At 41.5% G+C, this 21,388-nt stretch overlaps 1 protein-coding gene across 1 annotated transcript in view; it reads right to left on the bottom strand.

Annotated features, from left to right (window-relative positions):
- LOC136863694 (dynein assembly factor with WD repeat domains 1) overlaps positions 1 to 21,388 on the bottom strand; it is a 277,042-nt gene that overhangs the window by 101,028 nt on the left and 154,626 nt on the right. Inside the window, exon 6 of the mRNA XM_068226039.1 lies at positions 7,737 to 7,896. Within this exon, the coding sequence (XP_068082140.1) occupies positions 7,737 to 7,896 (160 nt within the window). The remainder of the gene's footprint in view (positions 1 to 7,736; positions 7,897 to 21,388) is intronic.

Raw genomic sequence — 21,388 nt, 5'->3', positions numbered from 1 at the left:
ATTTACCTTACTACCCCACCAACTCGTCACAACTGGTGTCAGAATCGGGATCGACTAGTAGCAGTAATTTCGTAACTAACAATCTCTAGCGAATAGTAAAATGGATAGCGAACAGTTTCAGGCTCTCCTCAATGAGTTTACCGAACTCTCATCCAAACAGGACGAAATCAAGAGCGATCTGAAACTGGAATTGAATGAACTTAGGGTGGACAAAGTAAATTAAAACAGGAAGTGCGCTCTCTCGAAAGAAAATTAAAGAGTGACATTATGCAGGACGCAGATATGCATCAAAGGGAGCAAAAGGCACATACGATACTACGTTGCTTCAGAAGGAGGTCAGATACAACGGACTTTACTATATTGCGTCATTTACTGTGAAAACACACGAGAAACGTTTTGTTGCCATGATGAAGAACTGGCACTCGCTGCAATGTGATGACTTTTACCTCGTCGCCTTATATCTAAAGGACCTAGAAACAATTATCACTCGTGATGCACGTATTACTACATATGCAGACGATATTTTAATATCGTGTAATGATTACCGTGTCCGCAGGTTGTGGAGTCAGGGGTTCGAGACCCTGGAAGAGGAAGTAAGCGCCCTTCGTACGAGAGTGACAGCCATGGAGACTCGTGCTAGGACGACCAGCCGCGACAGCGGCTCCAGCGCCGGGAAGGCAAAACCCCTGCGCTTCGACGGGACCACATTGTGGAGGACCTTCCGGACCCAATTCGAGACCATGTGCGGGCACAACGGTTGGACATCAGAAGAAGCGGCCGTGCACCTAATCACCGGAGTGCAAGAAACAGCAGCGGAAGTGCTACACAGCCTCAAGCTGGGGCCACCTGCTAGATTGTTAGAGTACTCGACAGGCGATACGGTGACCATCACCTGGCAGCCGCCTACCGAGTCCAGCTGAGGAAGAGGACCCAGCGCGCTAAAGATACACAGCAAAAATTCACGTAAGATGTGGAGCAGCTAGCCCACAAGGCTCTGGGTGGGCTGCCTCAGGAGCACATTCAGCGTGAGGCAGCCTATAAATTCATTGATGGGCTCCGCGACGCTGAGATCCGTCAAAAGCTGATGCTCATCGCAGAGCATAAACTCAGAGCGGCCCCAACATTAGCCAAGAGGGTGGAGGCGGTGAAGGGAACATCGGCACCGTCACCAGGAATACGAGCCGTGAGAAGCGAGGACGCGCCGGAGACCCGCCCCTTTACAGAAAAACGGCGCACGCTACCGCCGAGATGCCGACACCAACGAGATCACCTGCTGGAGCTGCGGCGAGTGTGGCCACCTATGGAGGAACTGCCATATGGAGACGGCCACTGATCAGGGAAGCGAGTAAGGACCGACAAGAAGAGGGGCTCTTCGGCACCGTTATTACCGTTCCCTCGTTTCACGCTAAATTTGGTCACCGAAAGACGATAGCTTGATCGCCGACGGGGGGCTCGGAGACACGCCGTGCCGGGTCACGATAGACACGGGGGCGGCATTAAACATCGCCAGGTCTGACATCGCTGAGGGACAGCCAGAGAGGGAACCCAACCGCCCCTACGTGTTGTGAACGGCCTCAGGAGACACCAGCCCGTTCCTGAAGGAGGCGCTACTTCAAGTGACACTGGGAAAACGACGCCTACAAGTCTGGGCCTTCGTCCCCGCCGTAACGGATGAGGTCATCCTGGGCCTAGACGCGCTACGGGCATACGAGGCGACTGTGGACGTGGGGCGACGTGTGTTGTGGCTCGGCAGACAAGAGATAATGCTCCGACGCCCAGGGACGCAAGCTCAAGTAGCGCTATTAACGCTCGCCAGCGACGAACTGATACCAGCCAACAGCGAGATGGTGGTTACGGCACGGTTAGAGGAACCCATACAAGGGGACAGCGTGCTCGTCGAACCCGGATCGCCGATCAAGGACTTTGCCTGGACTCCCGTTCCGACACGAAGTTGCGTACCGGCACACATATTGATTTCGACGTCGCGGGAGCAGAGGATACCCAGCGGGACCGAGCTTGGGGCTTGTAAACCAGTTACGTGCGTCGTGTCAGTGGACGACGAAGACACACAGGCCCTGGAAGCTGGTGAAGGATCGGATAAGCTCCGGATGATTATATCCGACGCCCGGAAACATTTGGAGGCGAGATAGCTCAGGGAGCTTAAGGAACTAATCCATGAGTTTAGATACATCTTCACTACTACCGGAGGAGAATACGGAAAGACGGAGAGAGTGTACCATCGAATTAACAACGGCGACGCCACTCCAATCCGACAGCCACCTCGTAGTGTACCCGTGGCGAAAAGGGCTGAAATCGACCAGATGCTGGGTGAAATGAAGCAGCGGGGAGTCATCGAGGAGTCGAACAACCCATGGTCATCGCCAGTGGTCCTGGTGAAGAAAAAGAACGGTGAGCTGCGCTTCTGCGTCGATTACCGCAAGCTGAACGACGTTACGAAGGACTGTTTCCGGTTGCCTCGGATAGATGACACCCTGGACACGTTATCTGTAACCCAGTGGTTTTCGACTTTGGATATGAAGTCTGGGTGCTGGCAAGTGGCGCTCCATCCGGAAGACAAAGAGAAGACGGCGTTCTCAACCGGCCAAGGGCTCTACCAGTTCACCGTGATGCCCTTCGGCCTCTGCAACGTGCCGGCGACCTTGGAGCGACTAATGGAGTCTGTATTGAGGGGGCTAACTCACGACGCCTGCCTCGTGTATCTGGACGATATAATTATTGTGGGACGCACGTTCAGAGAGCACGTTGAGAACCTGCGGAGAGTGTTCCAGAGGCTACGTGGGGCTCACCTAAAGTTAAATTCCGGAAAATGCCACCGGTTCCAGAAGGAGATGCGCTACCTGGACCACATCGTATCATCGGAGGGAGTAGCCATGGATGGGGAGAAGTTAGAAGCTGTCATGGACTGGCCGGCGCCGAAGGACAAACGAGAACTCAGGAGTTTCCTTGACCATTGCACGTACTACCGTTGATTTATAGCTGGCCACGCGCAAAACTCAAAACCCCTTACGCGGTTCACCGAAGAGAGGAGGCCTTTTCAAAGGTCAAGTGAGGCGGAGGATGCCTTCCGGACGCTGGAGTCGCTGTGTACGGCATCCGTCCTACGATACCCCAAGCCTGGGGAGAAGTTCATCGTAGACACCGACGCCAGCGACGTGGAAATTGGTGGGGTGCTGTCCCAAGTGCAAGACGGCCAGGAGAAGGTGATCGCCTATTTCAGCAAGACGTTGTCAAAAGCTAAGAGAAATTACTGCGTGACGCGTTGGGAATTGCTGGCCATCGTGAAGACCTTGGAGCACTTCCACAAGTATCTGTATTGGCAGCCTTTCCATCTGCGTACTGACCACTCTGCATTGACCTGGTTCCTAAGCTTCAGAAACCTTGAAGGACAGGCAGATTGCTGGGTACAACGCCTTCAGAAGTACGACTTCACCACCGAGCACCGACAAGGAAGGAAGCACTGCAACGCCGATGCTCTATCTAGAAGACCGTGCCTTGAGAACTATGTACACTGCCAGACAGTGGAGAGACAGGCAGGCATCGTGGACGTCCGGGCCGTTAGGGGCACCATCGCTGAAAGATTGGATCGGGATGCCCTCAGGAGGGAGCAACTGAAGGATGAAGACATCGGGCTGATCTTACGGGAAGTAGGGTCAGGGCAGAGACCGGAATGGAAAGACATCGCCGAACGCAGTCCATCCAATAAGGCGTACTGGGCCCAGTGGTCGTCTCTAATGGTTAGTGACGGGGTACTTACCAGCGTGTGGGAATCGACCAACGGAAAGAAGTACATTGCCCAGCTGATAATTCCCAGGAGCATGACAAAAGAAGTGCTGACTGAGTTGCATCCAGGCACTACTGCAGGCCACTTGGGAGTGAATAAGACCCTAGATCATGCCCGACAGCGTTATTACTGGGTGCACCTGAGGAACGATATTGAGAGAATGTGCCAGCTGTGTGACACCTGCGCGGAGAGCCGGGGCCCACCTACCAGGATTAAGGGCCAGATGATGCAGTACAACGTTGGAGCACCTATCCAAAGGATCATCATTGATGTCGCGGGACCATTCCCCGAATCTAACGCTGGAAACCGTTACCTACTCTTCGCCATGGACTACTTCACAAAGTGGCCGGAGGTCTACGCCATCCCGAACCAAGAGGCAACGACAGTGGTCGATGTTTTGGTCAAGAACTACTTCTGCCGATTCGGTGTTCCGAGGGAACTTCATAGCAACCAAGGCAGAAACTTTGAGTCCAGGCTGATGCAAGAGGTTCTGTAGTGCTTAGGAGTGCGGAAGACTCCAACGACGCCTCTCCGCCCTCAGTCAGATGGCATGGTGGAGCATTTTGTGAAAACCGTTGGGAAGCACCTAAGGAAGGTGGTTTCGGCGCACCAGAGAGACTGAGATTAGAGGGTCCCATTTTTCTTGATGGCCTATTGAGTGTCCACCCATGAGACGACGGACATGACACCTGCCAACATGGTCTTCCACCTGCCATGTGATCTAATATTCAGGTGGGCACCAGACCAGCAGCAGCCAGCAACGGACTATGTATGGGAGTTGGTGGATCAGCTCAACAACATCCATGATTATGCCTGACATCATCCAAGGCTAGCCAGGGCCGGATAAAAGCCCGCTACGACATGCTGGCGAACTCAGCGGGTTTCCAGGAAGGTAACAGATTGTGGCTGTACAATCAGGTGTGGACAAAAGGGAAGTCACCGAAACTGCAGACACAATGGGAAGGGTCATATACAATCGTCACCAGGATCAATGATGTTGTACACTGGATCCGGCGGCCTCCCCAAGGGAAGATGATGGTCGTTCACCTGGATCGCCTGGCACCGTATATTGGAGCAGCTTGGGACGAACAGCCTTAAGGAGGGGGCAGTGTAATGTTTACCGTGTCTGCCATGTTGGAATTTGGGAGAATCTGGAGACATCACCATTTGGTCTGCCCGTTTTCTCTTAGACTCTGTGATTGGAAAAACAGAGAAAAAAAAGAACAGTAGAAGGTGTCGTAGCATGAATGGTAAAATTGCGTCAAGAAAGAGATCTAGAGACGTGTGTGGTCGGAAATCCTGACTGTGTACCGAGGTGTAAGTGATAATTAGAATTAGTTAATAAATCTTAGAATAGAAGCTACCAGTCTAGTGTTAATTTACTTTACGACCCCGCCAATTCGTCACAATATGATACTAAAAGTACTGTACTTGAAGGCAGACAAAACATATCAATGGTACTCGAACAGACAAACAATTGGTTAGTAGCACATGGATTGAAGTATCACAAGAAAAAAGTGCTGCAATGGTTTTCATCAATAAAAGAAACTATGATCATTTTCCAATACAATGGAGTAATTTATTTATTCTGCTCCGTACAGTACATAAATATCTGGGTATATGCTTAGATAGTTAATTCAAAGTGCTACAACTTTGCACTGGGGCTTAGAAATCAGCCCCCACAAATGCATTGCTGGTTGAGACCATGGAAATGCCATTATTCCTTCGGAGAAAGTTTCTATCAAACACGTTTTTAATGAGAAAAATCTCGCTGACTCAATATCCATTCCTTCCTAAATTACAACACCACCTTAAAACCACCTGTATTATTAACAGCCTTTGAATCCACAAGAGCTTATCATAATCGTGTTATTCAATGGTCATCCCTACCCAATTATTCATTACCATTTATCATTTTATAAGTCGCAAATTATCATATCGCATTTTGAATCTAATTCTATTAATGGTCACCAATATTCTAAATTTATCTCTCAGATACATGTATGTCTCTCACTACACGAGGAAGCCTTAACTATTTACAAGGATGAATCTAGAAATGCCCTAGTTGTTGGAGCAGCCTACTATATTCCCTCCTCTAAGACGTCCTGTAAATTCACCTTAGCAAAATATGCCTCAATTTTTACAGCTGAAGCCTTCACAATTAGACAGGCTTTAAGCATACAATCCAATAATATTCCTAGTCAATGGTACATATCGGTACTTAATATATAAAAAAATACCATATGAAATAGAAAAAAGCCATCAGGATATTACCTTAGTATGGATTCCTGGACATTCTAATACTGATGGAAATATAAAAGCACACTTAATCACCAAGGATGCTGCTTTGGGAAATGGTTTAATTTCCAATATCGCTGTTCCTGCTTGCTACTGACATTCAATCTCTAATCAACAAAAATGTTTTTCAGGAATGGAAGGATGTCTGGAAAGGATCGGCTAAAGGGTTTATTTTATTTCAATACACAACCTACCATCTGTCCTCGACCTTGGTTTTCTAATGGAAAATATTCATATTGGCTTATAACCACTATCATTCGACTCTGTTTTAATCAAGTTCTAACACCTGAATACAAATTTCAATTTCATATCAATAACTCACCAATGTGCAGTTGTGGGAAAGCTATTGGGGATGTTAACCACATTCTCTTCCAATGCAAACAATTTACACTGCAAAGACAACTCTTATTACAAAACTTGATTGAACAGAACATTACATTCCCAACTTGTTTCTCCTGCCAAGTATACGACCCCACACCGGAAATTGTTATGGTCATAACAGACTACCTTAATCAATGCAGTATTTGTTTATGAGCGACATTTCAAGATGGAAAACATCAAAATGAGACGTGAAAATTTATTCGATTCTTCATCCTACACTATGGTGCTATATGTGTGAAATTGTTAATTCTGTATATATATATATATATATATATATATATATATTGTCATAATTAGGACATAGGTGACTAAAAGTTATATGGCGGTATGAAAGTTTGGTGAATGCGTTAATTGCCGTGTGCAGCGCCCAGTAACACATGAAGAAGCAGAAGAAGAAGACTTGCAGATCATTAACAATATGGCTGTTTATTTTCACTGTTATCATTTAATTGCGTTTACTTGTGTGATTGCCATTGTTGGTGTATTCTTCAATATGCTAGATTTTAGAATTTCAGATTTTTGACACTGCTGCAGATATTTTTAGAACAAAACAATGCATTTCTTGGTTCTTGTATTATGCATGTGTGCGCTCCAGTATTCACTTTTACTCCATATGTAAGCGTGTGGTAATAGGAATAATCAAATGTTCCAACTTTTATTTTCCTGAATAAATTATTTTGATTAATTAATTAATAATGTGAGATATAAATTCCACAATGATCTGAAATATATCCTAAATTTAGATGGCCATGTTTTGCACTCCCTGATTAAGTTTTGCTTTCATATCTTAAAAACAGAGGAATTATTTTATTTTTTCTTAAAGCCTACATTTTCCATTAAAACAGCCTGGCACTTCTAGATCTCCCTTTTACATTTTTGCCTGGCACTAAAAAGGTTAAATATATAATTTGCTACTTCTTAAATGAATGTTTCATTATTTAGAATGTGGAATTCGTAAGTGATGTTCTGTGATATCAACATTTGACACAGTGACCTTAGACCATTTAAGTGAACAAAAAATTTCATTGATTGAATAATTGATCAAGTGAATTATGCTCAAAGGAGACTATAGTTGATGTAAAATGAAAATTAAATAAATCATTTAACAGTGAAACTACAAAATATTTACAGTAATTCTAATCCATCCTTCAAGGTAAAATATAGGTAACTATTTTACAGAAGAAATGAAAGATGAAACCCTAGTTTCAAGGTAATGTATATCCAATATGAAGAAGGAATAGGACAAAATTCAAACCTCATCAGTATGTCCAGCAAACGTGGCAATGCATGACAAAGTTCGAGGATCCCATGCTTTGGCCGTTGTATCCATAGAACCACTTGCAACCAGACTACAGCTGAAGTTATATAAACAATTACTTATTTCTTCTTGATGTCCAGTAAGAATGCCAATACGTCTGTAACAATGCATATCTCATAAAAATGCAACATAAATTGTAAATACCCACATGCATGCATTACATATGTTTTCATTAGAAACTGTTATACCTTTTAACATAGGCCTATGGTCTGCACACCTGTGCAAAAAATCTATGCCCCTTTATGATCCCATAACCACCAAAATAACTCCATCTTTATTTGGTTCAACCATTTTTGCCTTGTAATTAAATACAAAGTTTGATCATCTCCTAACTTTGTTTTTGTTTCCTTCCATTACTTATATTGACCCACTGAAATTATTTTTTCCTTGTGTATTTGTCCTACGATCCTAGTCTTTCACCACCTGTATTCATCATTATCTCTTTCCCCTTCCTGCCTTTATCTGGCTTTCTTCTCATTCTACAATTCCCACATCAACACTGAAGATTTGTTAAGATGGCCCCCCCTCAATAAGTGTTGGTACCAACCCTCCTGATGGAGCTAGAAAGCAGACACAAGCTTGTAAGGGGCTCAGGAGCAATGAATTTAGAAGAAATGGGTTTAGTGAGGAGAGCCTACTTATTTGAAGACAAGAGTTTATGAAGATATGGAGACTGTCCTAGTCCTTTCGTATTTTCATGTTTGCTTCCCTTTCTCTTGCTCTCTTTTCCCACACTGACCTGTCATTGTGTTTATCCTATTACTTGCCTATCTATTAGGTCATCAGCCCAGAGACTGGTTGGATCCTCAAATAGAACTACCGTACCAAAGGTATTGAAAATTGCAGAAAGCAATGGCAGCGCCAAAATTATGCATACTAGGCAAGATCAGGAGTGAGGTAGTTGCTATTGCTTTCCTTGCTGGGCCAGAAAGTGCTTTTGTAGCATGACTGACCCTATGAACTACATTTTGCATAACATCAGACACACTGGTCATGCACTGAATATAATTACTCAGCACCACCCATACCCCAGCAGCTTCCATATTGTGACAGCCATGGATGAAAATGGGACTTTGGTGGAAGCTACAGTTTACTCTGGCCTGTGCCAAGAGACAGATGCGAAAGTACTGCATCCATAAAAAATGGCAACAAGTGGAACTATTACCTAAGTTTCTATTCATGTTCCTGTTTTCATTTGTATGGATTTGAATGAAAATGCTTAATACAATTTTTATTGCTTCAGACTTGCCATTAGGAAGCCTTAAATTCCTCCAAAAAGATGACATGTGATTTTATTCCAACCCATCATGTGCTTCTACTAGGACCACGATGGTATATTATTTTTTCATCAAGGATACCATACTTATTCTTGTTTTCAATTGTATTATTTATTACCTTGCCTGTTTTAATGTGAATTTTTGTTCTTATCCTGAGGTGATTCAGCTCTTTTCAGGTACACCCCCATTTGAGGTGAGCTGTGTTATACCTTTCTAACCACATACCAGCCCCCTGCAAATCTTAAAATTTACATTTTAATACATCCCTCCCTCTACACAATCACTTATATGCCTCTGCCAATTAATGAAATCTGATCAGAGACTTATAAACACATGCTAGAAATTTGGCTGATTCTGTAGCATGGCTGATTAGATGCTCACCTCCTGAGCTTCAAAAATTCAGGATTAAATCCTAGTATGGTCAGTTGTTTCTTTTTAAATATCTAGATTGGAGAGACCTCTCTCAGAATATCTAATGGCATCTTAAGGAAATCTGTTCAGACTAACACTGAAGCCCTGCAACACTTATTATGATCATTAGCAGTTAATGGCTTAATATTTTTGTTATAAAATGCTAGCAAGAAAAATGAAATAGCAACAAACGTGTCAACTCTACAGTACTTTAATCATACATCACTGGCTGCAGTGACTGAGAATAGAATTGATCAGCAGAAAGTGAATGAATGTTGTGGGGAGAGAGAGAGAGAAGAAGAGGGATGTAAGAACTGAACTGTGAATATTCAGATGTAATTATAAGTAATGGAAAGGAACAAACAATTGACAAATTAAGTCATACACAGAAAGATACAAACATGAGAAGGAACACATCTAAATATATAATAAGAGTTTTGTCTGCACGTTGCTCAGAATTTTAAAAAATGGTATTTCTGTATTTGTTTTGTCCACAGTAACAAGGAAATGCACTTTTTAATTTTCCATCATCTCTGTCTGTATGCATGGACGCGTATCACGAGGAAACGGCTGAAGAGAATTTAATGAAAATCGGTATATAAAGTTGGGAAATGAGGCACTACAATCTAGGCTATATATAATTTTATTTATGGTGTGTGAAATAGTAGCTTAGGGGATGGCCTAAAATTCTCAAAAAGCTATTTTAATAGTGGTCCTATCGATAAACACAAGATAAATAAAGTTGTATAGAATTAAATTTCCGATAATTTATGTCATACTTTTTTTTTTTTGCAAGTTGCTTTATGTCGCACTGACACAAATAGGTCTTATGGCGACGATGGAAGAGGAATGGGCTAGGAGTGGGAAAGAAGCGGCCGTGGACTTAATTCAGGTACAGGCCCAGCATTTGCCTGGTGTGAAAATGGGAGACCATGGAAAACCATCCTCAGGGCTGCCGACAGTGGGGTTCGAACCCACTATCTCCCGAATACTGGACACTGGCCGCACTTAAGCGACTGCAGCTATCGAGCTCGGTTTATACATTTTTAACGTACCGGCTATGACAACAGAGATATTAATGAATTTCAATATTTGTTGCCAAGTCCATATTAATGCCGAGCCATGAGAAAATGGGTGAATAGAATTTAATGAAAATCGGTATGTAAAGTCAGGAAATAAAGCACTACAGTCTAGACTATAAATAACTTATTCACGCAGGATGAAGTGGTAGTTTAGGGGAAGGTGCCTAAATTTAATTTTTAAATACCTATGTTATTATGCAATATAATAAAATCTTATTCACAACGTCTACACAATTTCATCTAGAATTCTGTAGTGAAGCGTGGGTACACCAGCTAGTAATAGCATAAACATAATGAGATTTCAGTGTGGGAAGAGGGAGCAACAAATAGAAGTAGGTAAGTACAAACATAAGAACACAAAGAGACACAATCTCCACGTCCTCTTGTGCTGATGCCTTCAAATCTTACTCATCAATGCCAATTCTTCTCAGTCCCTGACAAGCTCTCATTTCTGCTTCCTATCTTCATAAGGAAGGCAGGCATCAATCCTCACTGGGGGGGGGGTCATTATAACGACAGATCTTCATTCTTGATGTGGGAAGTGTAAGATTAGAAGCAAGCTGAATAAACACAGGAAATGGGAGGAGTCAAAGGGATGAAGTCAATACATGTAGTATTAGATTTGGGAGTCATAGAAAAACAAGAAGGAAAAAGTGGTCCCAATGAGTCAATATTAGTAATCAAAAGGAGCAACAAACAAGAGACAAGTGAAGTCATACATAGAAATACAACATTTTTTTAAAAATTTATTTGTACTTCCTACAATAATAGGCTGCCTAAATCTGATAAAATATACCATAACATTTGAATATTGAAGGTATGTGTAACAGTAAATACTATGTGTTAACATTTTTTTAATATTTACATTTCACATTTACATTATATCTAGCACATGTTTTGAGAATATGCACATTCTTTTCTTCAGCTAATTAGGTTAAAATTCGTGTATTACAATAAGACCTAGTGAAAATGGGGCCCCCTTTAAGAAAGCTAAAACTATGACAAGTACAATATAACATATTGGATATAACATATGGATGTTATGTTGTACTTGTCATAGTTTTAGCTTTCTTGATGATGATGCTTGTTGTTTAAAGGGGCCTAACATCTAAGGTCATCAACCCCATTTAGCTTTCTTCAAGGGGCCCCCATTTTCATTAGGTCTTATTGTAATACACGAATTTTAACCTAATACGCTGAAGACGAGAATGTGCATATTCTCGAAACATCTACTAGATACACAGTAATGTAAATGTGAAATGAAAATATAAAAACATTTCAACACAGAGTATTTACTGTGATTAAGTCAATACGGACACAATACTGGCCATTATGGTCAAGATTATTAATAGTGTATGTGTAACCAGTGGCGGCCCGTGACCAAATTATCCGGCGGGGCACAACTTATAAAATAATATGGACAGTCAAGTAGAAACTTAAGGTATCGGTTGCAAAATATAACACTAATGCGCATGTGAATAAATACATTAACAACTGACTTGTATATCAGCTTATACCGTTTACAGTTGGTGCCAGTTAGATATCAACACCAAGGAAAAAGACAGTGAAAGGTCGGGTCAAAGGAACCCGTGACCTCTCCATTTCCGGTCAAGTGTTATTTCACTGAGTTAAATGGCCAGGGATAAGCTGATCCACTTTTCATTTATAACCTGTTCCCCTACAAGTCAAGTAATAATGAATACACTAACATTCTTATTTCTAGATGAAGTCCATTCTTCGATTCTTTGCTTGAGCAAATACTTCGATAACTCGCTGGTTGAAGTCAGGAATCGAACGTGCCATTTTACTTTCAATGGAAAGCATCACCAGGGCCGTTAGTCTGTCTTGGCTCATCGTATTCCTCAAGAAGGTCTTTATTCGATTTAGAGTAGAGAAACACCTTTCACTTTCCACTGTCGACATCGGGATTGTAACAATGATGCTCAGTAACCTAACGCATTCATTGAACGTGTCTTGCATATTGTTGCGCAGGGAAAGTTGCAAAAGCGCCACAGCACCATCTGCCGCACGCACGTCTACCCTGGAATATAACACTTCAAGTTCGGTCCTGAGCTTGGCTTTGTTCACTTTTGGGTACGTGTTTACGGTTGACGCGAAATCTTTTTCCGTAAAGCGAGTAAAAAATTATCCAAAAATTGATACCCGAAAAAGGTTGGCAGCTGCTAAATGGCCTGTGAAACGACGTCTTTCTTCTGCATGTAGTAAAATAGTATCACATGTTTCCAAAGCAGCGATTCGGTTTCGTTGCTGGAAAGTTCGCTGCCGCTTAGGAGAAACTGGAGCTTCGTAGTCATCAGTTTCCTCTAAATCAGCTTCTGATGTTACGAAGAAAGTTCGCTAGGAATTCAGATACCAAGACAGGGTCAATATTACGCATCTGAATTTGGGAGAACAGTATATCAACATGAGGCATCACTCTATAGAAGGAATTCAGCCAATATATGAAGTCAGCGTCGTTCAGTAGGCCTAATCTGATAAATCCAGAAGCTTGTCCTACAGTGTTTTGATCTGTCTCTACTTCGCATATTGTTTGGAAGCACTCAATGAGGACATCTCTGTTTTCAAACACTGTATTGACAATGCGGGTCTGAAAGTTCCAACGCGTTGGAGCTGCTTTCGGCAAACGGCGCATTACAACTGTATCTAGTAGTTCGGTGCGTTTACTAGAGCGACTGAAAAAAGGAGGAAATTCCCTGAATATCACTGAAAAATATCTTCTCTTCTTTAATATCGGACGTGGCTTTCTGCATAATCAAATTTCCTACATGAGCATAACAATGAACAAAATTAGCTTCAGTATATATTTCCTTTATGCGTGCTTGTACACCAGTCTGCGCACCGCTCATTACACTGGCCCCGTCAAAATGTTTGACAAATTAGTTTTTCAGGGGCTTTGTCAATACCCAACTTACTCAGTTCACTAAAAATCACAGAGCTTATACCTTCAGCTGTATGACTGGATGACAGAAAGAAACCCCAAAACCGCTCATGTATTTCGCCATTTATATGATAGCGAAATATAAGCACCACCTGCATTTTCGTTGCATTGTCGGTTGTTTCATCTGCTTGGATGGCTTAGTAATTAGCAGCACTAATTTCTTTCATTATAAAAGTATGACATACTTCGAGCATAGCATCTAGTATATCGTTCTGTATCGTCTTCGACGTACCCTTAACAACGGTTGCAGATTCTAAATGTTCTTTCATTGCGATATCCAAGCTAGCTACAAAGTCAACTAAACCGCGAAATATTCCAGGATTGTTTGAATCGGTTGATTCATCATGGCCGCGGAGCGCAAGTTCAAACACACCGCAGAATTTCACACAATCAATCAGACGACATAAAATATATCTATTTTTGTCGACTTGTTTATGCTGTTTACGAAGTGAAAGTCTGTACCCACTATCAAGTTGCATCCTTATGTCCAGCTCACCTAAAAGTGCGAGATCCATTTCGTTGTTTAAAAGTTTTTTCGATTCGCTGTGTTTTTTCAGTTTTTCGTTCAAATGCTTTAAATCTTTGACACCTGTTGTGCTCCACGCATCGTCACCACACACATACCGAGCTCGATAGCTGCAGTCGCTTAAGTGCGGCCAGTATCCAGTATTCGGGAGACAGTACGTTCGAACCCCACTGTCGACAGCCCTGAAGATGGTTTTCCGTGGTTTCCCATTTTCACACCAGGCAAATGCTGGGGCTGTACCTTAATTAAGGCCACGGCCGCTTCCTTCCCACTCCTAGCCCATTCCTGTCCCATCGTCACCATAAGACCTATCTGTGTCGGTGCGACGTAAAGCAACTAGCAAAAAAAGTAGCATCGTCACCACCGAATAGGATGCAAGGAAAGCAAAAAAAATAATTCCTCTCTTCCCATCCACATAACCATTTCGCTTTAGCATACATACCACTATTAAATTTTCTGTTGAAATTCCTGTTTTCCTTCCGTCTGCTGCACAATAATTATATCAGGTCGCGGTGGTCCTAAACTATTGGCACGAACCCTGGTCTCAAAATTTAATTGCTTTTCAATGAACTCATTGACTTTATTCATTTTGCAATAAACAAGCGCACAAATACACAAAATATAACACTGAAGAGAATTCACGTCACACCCAGTGTCATTGTAACTAACTTATCAGTATAACCTTGAGCAAGAGAGAATGCGTGTAAGTGCCGGAATAAAATGTTACTGTTGCTAATTATTGGTCACTTGGTTATCTGATATAACTTATGGTTATCTGATATAACTTATATCAGATATAGAAACACGGTAACCTCATTTAAGATAACTTATTTTAATAATTCAAACATCTGAAAACAACTAAATCCCTGCAGGAGTGATATGAACGCATTTTTTAAATAAACAAGACTAAATATTATTAGATTTACTTTAGTTACAGAATTGGTGAATTGGCTACACTGATGTTTGTAAAGCGTGGATATTTCTCGTGATCTGTTATTTGCTTTATGCGCATGCGCTGCAGAAGTCCTCAAGGATCTGAGTGCACAACCTGAAGCATCCCCCATCGCCCGCTCACCATCACAAGCCCACAGCTGTCATGGACGTTCACCATCTTCAAATATTGTGTTCTAATGCGCAGGCACATCACTTGGGCACGAGACGGTCTAGTGCCCAGAGCTGCACAGTCCGCCTGCCACTCGCCTCGCAAGCCTCCTGCAGTCATTGTCGCGCTGACAGCAACAGCTTGTCTCCTTAAATACAAAAGGTATCCTCTCTTCGTGCTTAAAGACATGGTGGGTTTAAGTACCTACCAAAATCCGTAATCCAGTTAAGAATATAACATTTTGTCGCGATAATATTTGTAGAAATAATTCTGTTGTTTGGCTGTAGCCCAACTACATTATAAATACTTTTCTGAAATTCTGAGTGCAAAAACTTGACAGGGCAGTGCCCCTGTGCCCCTAATGGCCCACCGCCACTGTGTGTAACCATGAAGAATTTTCTGGAGTTAATCGTTCTCGTATGTAGAACTATAGAGGTGATTTCTAACAATTTCGGTGGAGCCTTTAATGGCCAAGATGGCTAAATCACAGTACAGATTCATGGGAATGCCCATACTTTGAAGAACTCAACTAGGAATTTTGATATGGTACCTCTTGCTCTGATGAAAAGTCCTACAACCCTTATGCAGGAAATGTATGATTCTTTGAAGTAGCTGATGGTCGATTCATAGATGGCTCGCTTTTCCTCATGTACCTCTGCTGGCTGACTTGAGTCAACCTCACGTCTAATGGTGGGATACAGAATATATGCAAAGTCTTTTTCTCGGTCAATTGCAATTATATCTATTCTCCAGTTGTTTCCATCGTCAGAAACACATGGCATCTCTTCATGTACCCCGTAATCTTTCTGGGAGAATGCTGCTGCAATTCGAGATCTTATTCTGTTGTGCATAACATTCCTAAGCAAGTCCCCCCATGGACATGAACCAAGAACATGAGCTAGGGTTTCAGGCTCACTGCAGTGTCTGCAATGGACTCCATCCTGGCTACGTCCAGGGAGGGCCAGTAGAGGAGCCACGCTGGGTATTGCATTTTCAGCGCGCCTTTCTATTCTGATCCGGAGAGTCCATTTAGGGTGTCGATCCATTGGTGCGTATTCCTGATAGAGGGTGGCTCCCTTACTGTGAGTTCTTAATTTGCTATACTCTTTTTTTCCTTAGCATTTCTCTCAACTTCCTACCACTAAGTTCTTTTAGTTGGGTGTTATCTGCATTTCTTAGGTCAAGTCTCTGAATGCACATTTTCCTGAACTTAAAAAGGAACACATTATATGATAAACACAATGACAGGTCAGTGTTGGAAGGAGGAGCAACAGAAAGGGGGGAAAAAATAGATACTTTAAGCTTTTATGCAGTAGTCTGCCATGTGCTACATTTAATTTGGTACAGCTGAGCTAGTGCAGAGCTGTTATTTGAACAAAAACTCCAAACTGGAGGAAAAGGTAACTGTGAAGATCAGTGCAAGAAATCTAATACTGGAAATTCTTTTGGGATGCCTATGGCAACAAACCCAGGATTTGAACTCTGTATTTTAAGATGCACTGTGAGTTTAAAAAGGGTTGAATTGTGTTGGAGCCCATGAGAATTTCCTTGTCTGTGCCCATTGACTAGAATAACATAATTTAAACTTTTATAAACATCCCCATCAAACGCCATCCTCATCACAGGGGCTGAAAGTTGGGTTTACAGGCACAACAAATCATGTCAAGAGCACAACAAATAATTGCAATTTTTTCATCTGATATCAAAGAAGTAAAACAATTGGAATTTGTTCTTACATACTTCAGGTAGGCTTTACTATAGCTAGTTGACAATGTTTGTTATAAAGTAATGCCTTTGTGCAACAACAGAAAGAAGTTGCTCATATCATTAACTGAACATCTTTAGAAGTTCTTCTTTTCTTTATTAATTTGTATCAGAAGTACATACATTATCCTAATATAAGATGAAAATAGAATTAATAATATAAAGTAAGCTATGGAACCATTGCTGAATTTACACAGTTCCTGCCCAAAATTTGGCCACCTTAAGAACAATAGGTATAGCTAATGTGAGTCTTTCATTGTGCAGCTGGATGGGCACAAGGTGCAGGAGAAGAGATGTTGGATTGACTGCAGTTCACCACAAGGCAGTTCACCACAATCTTATAAGACTGTGTCAGTAGGTTAGTGCCCCTTATGTAATTTCTCCTTGGATCTAGTGACTTCAGCTCATAATCTGTTCAAGGACTTCGAATTTATCCATTTCTGTGTATGACCAGAAGGTATGGATTCCTTTGGTTCAACCCAGTCTGAGAGCTTATGAATTCTTTCTTTCCACCTAGTGACTTGGACTGTCCCCCCTGATCCTTCTAGCATCTGTCAAGTAGTTATGAAGCTTCTTTTGAATCTGAATCTACTTTCAGCAGATTGATATCCAATAAAAGTGGATGCAAAATCATTTTAGATGACTTACACCTTTTGGTGCTAGCTGCGACCCTTCTTCTGATATCTAATGGAGCAATCCCAACTTTCTTGATGTGGATTGGTCTTAGGCAACCTGAAATAATCTTGCAGCTCTCACTAAAGGCTACATCAACCTGTTTTGCACTAAGCTGGTGTATTTTCCAGCAGGAGAGCATAAGGTTAGAGTTGTTGTTCTTAATGTATGGGGATGTGAACCCCAGTTTGTTCCTGCCAGCTTCCAAAGGAGACTGCTCCTGGAGGAGACCTTCTGCTTCAGCTTAAGGCAGTGCTCCTTGTAAGTAAGTGTTTGGTCCAAAGATATCTGGGGTGGAGACAATGATCTACTAAGGCTCCTTTCCAAAAGACTTCAAGATTCCAATCAGTCTGCTTATCTTTCACATGAAAGGCACAAACTTGAGTCTTACTAAAACAGGTATGAGTTGATTCTTTTCACATTCAGTACCAAGCTATTCTAGGCCATATGTCAGCATGTGCTCTATGTCTTCGAGCCGATCAGACTGAACAGCAAGAACAAGGCCATCCATCACAGCATAGATATGAGTTGATTCTTTTCATAGTTAGTACCAAGCTATTCTAGGGCATATGTAAGCACGTGCTCTATATCTTCAAACCGATCAAACTGAACAGCAAGAATGAGGTTATCGGCACACATAAATCTTTTAAAACTTTGCAGCTGTGGTTGGTCATTAGCATACACACTGAATGTTCTTTTGAGTTCTCAATTGGCTCTGTTGTCCTAGGAAATCAAGAAATAACCAGCATTTCTACACAAATGTGCTACCAACCCACAGCAGTTCAACCCATAGTTGTTAGTTCAGCTGTAAAGTTTATCTAGTAACACTCTGTAGTTTACAGTATCACATACAGCTGAGAGATGAACACTTGTGACATTCATCCTTTCAAACTCATTTTCTATGAACTGAGTAAGGGCAGGATTTGGAAGGTACAGTTCTTACCTTGTCTAAAGCCAACTACCTCAGAGATAAGATGAGGCTCATGTTTAAGTTCAAGCAATGGTCTTTGGTTATAAATAACATGACAATAATCTTCCCTACCTGCTAGAATAGCCCCTTATAAATCATGTACAAAACTGAAACTGATACTCAATAGAAATACAGTTCAGAAAATCCAACCTGAATTAATCCAGGTGACCAAACATAGTTTCATTCAAGAATTTGTATGAAACACATGAAACACTTGAGGCATTGTGAAAGGGATAGGGTTACTATATAAATGGAGAAGAGTTCTACTACAAAGAGAACGTAGATTAGATTCAGAATTCAGAACTATTAACACTAATTCAAAAATTTTATTCAAGACACATACCATTAATGCTAGTGAACACATTTCTAATTCTGGCATATATAAGCTCAAAGGTCATCATTGCAAGTCCAGCCACGTAGGCCAAACTGGTAAAAGTTTCCAAATACATTATCAGGAGCACATTAATGCTAATAAACATAATAGATTATGTTTACCATCATTTTACGACCATTTAAAAAGATCTGATTTTACAAACAGCACACAAACGTAGTCTTTCAGCATCTATAACAATATTTTCATACATTTAGAACAAAGAAACAATCCCGCATATAATTTAAGTGATATTTCGGGGCAGGCCAACATTCTTATTGAGGCTTTAGTAATTATCTGTAACAGACATAAGAAAGCTAAAAGTTCTGCATTTCACAAATTTCCCTGCTAAATTCCTCCCCTCCTTTCACTGCTCTTCATCCTTCTCCCCTCCCCTGTTCTCCTCGGCTTACAGCTGATCCGACCAAACAGTCTGGCAGAAACTGCTGCAGAGTAAACTTTGTTTAGCACATGTTCTACATTAATTCTTCAACAAGTAGTAAGTCACATTTTTGGTCATTTTCAAGGTTTTTATTTGTTCATTTTCCTTTCTTTCCTTTTTCCTTATCTTTATATTCTTCTTATCTTTCATTATAGATTTTAATAGAACACATTGGTCTGGGGGAGTGATTTCTTTTCGCAGAAGGAGTACCCTCATTCTTACCCCCAAGAACCTTGACAGCAGATTTGTACATCAGACTGTGAAAGAACCACTTATGCTGTAATTCATTCACAGTGTGCAATGGGGTGTTTTCCAACAGGATAATACCCGTCCTCATACCGTTGCTGTCACCCAATGTGCTCTACAGAGGGTCGATCAGTTGTCTTGGCCTGCGAGATCATTGAGCACGTTTGGGACACTGTGTGATAACAAATCCAAAGTCATCCAATACCAGCATTAACCGTTGCTGATTTGACCAACTACGTGCAACATGCGTGGAACTCCATCCCAAAAAATGACATACAGCATCTGTGAGACACAATGCATGCACATTTGCATGCTTGCATTCAAAATCGTGACAACTACAGAGGTTATTAATGTACCACCTTATCACATGTCTTCTCGTGCGTACCTGCGACCTGGAAACTTTAATCAAATAAATATGTTACCTAGGCAATTTATTAGAATAATTTGCATGTGTCTACACAAATGCCTTCTTGGTGTTGCGATTTCACTTTCTGCCAGCGTATCTCTTTAAACAAAATTGACTTGATTATACATATAAAAGTGGTGATGAAAGCTAAAGATATGTCAGATTGTACAAAGGCTTAGAAAGGAGTAAATTTTACTGACCTTTCCATTCCTGAGGGTAACATATATAAGCAACATTGGATTAACATTTTTTATCAAAATATTGCAGCTAATGCTTCGGTTTACAGTATGTCACACTCAACCCTTGGATGCTGGTGCAGTGTTAGGGAGGAAAAGTAAGGAAGGCTAAAGAAAACATTACAGAGTTGTGAAAAGAACAGAAGATGAAGTGAGAAATAAGGTCTGTTTGCAAGCAGGAGTGGTATTTTTATGTAACAGAAGTATGGAGAGTAAGCATACAGGTTGAGAAAAATTAGAGAGGTCAGGTGAGTAGGCCATGTAGTTAGGGACGCGCAACTGTGAGCTTGCATCTGGGAGATAGAGGGTCCGAACCCCACTGTGGGCAGCCTTGTAAATGGTTTTCCAAGAATTCCCATTTTCACACCAGGTAAATGCTAGGACTGTACCTTAATTAAGGCCACGGCTGCTTCCTTCCCACTCCTAGGCCTTTCCTATCCCATTACTGCCGTAAGACCCATCTGTGTCGATGAGACGTAAAGCAAATTGCAAAAAAAAAAAAAAAAAAAGAAAAGTAGAGAAACAATCATCCATGCATTTTTCATAGCAGAAGATATAGTTAGAGACCATTAGAATCACCCATACGATGCTATTGATGAAGGTATTGTGAGTGAAATGAGAATGGGCCACAATCAGCATTGTAAGTGACTGCACTATATTAGAGATGCAATATCATTCATATTAAACTGTATACAGTATAAGAAAGAAATAAGAAGTGAAACACTGCAGACTATCATTAATAATTTTTGCTACATGATCATCTGTGCATACATTTTATGCTTAATGCAATTTAACCAATGGACAACATTAAAATTGCACTGAAAGAGTGCATTCTTTTAAATGTCTTAGTTTATATCTTTTATATATAACTAGCTGATGTACCCGTGCTTCGCTACAGAATTCTACATTGTATGCAGAATTGTAGGTTAGGTAGAGTACACGCTGTGAGCAAGACTGTATTAAATTGCATAGCTCTTAACGTTACCCTGGAAACGCAACGGAGAAATCACCAAACGTCTTTTCTCATATGAAGACTAAGTTAGGGAATTTTCATTGTAATGGTAGGCCCGCTTGCCTACCATCAGTCACAATCAGGTTGGGGAATTGAATTATAACGGCAGACACT

This window comes from Anabrus simplex, chromosome 2, assembly GCF_040414725.1.
Source record: "Anabrus simplex isolate iqAnaSimp1 chromosome 2, ASM4041472v1, whole genome shotgun sequence".
NCBI classification, from domain to species: domain Eukaryota; kingdom Metazoa; phylum Arthropoda; class Insecta; order Orthoptera; family Tettigoniidae; genus Anabrus; species Anabrus simplex.
This window is presented reverse-complemented; position numbering and strand designations above follow the sequence as displayed.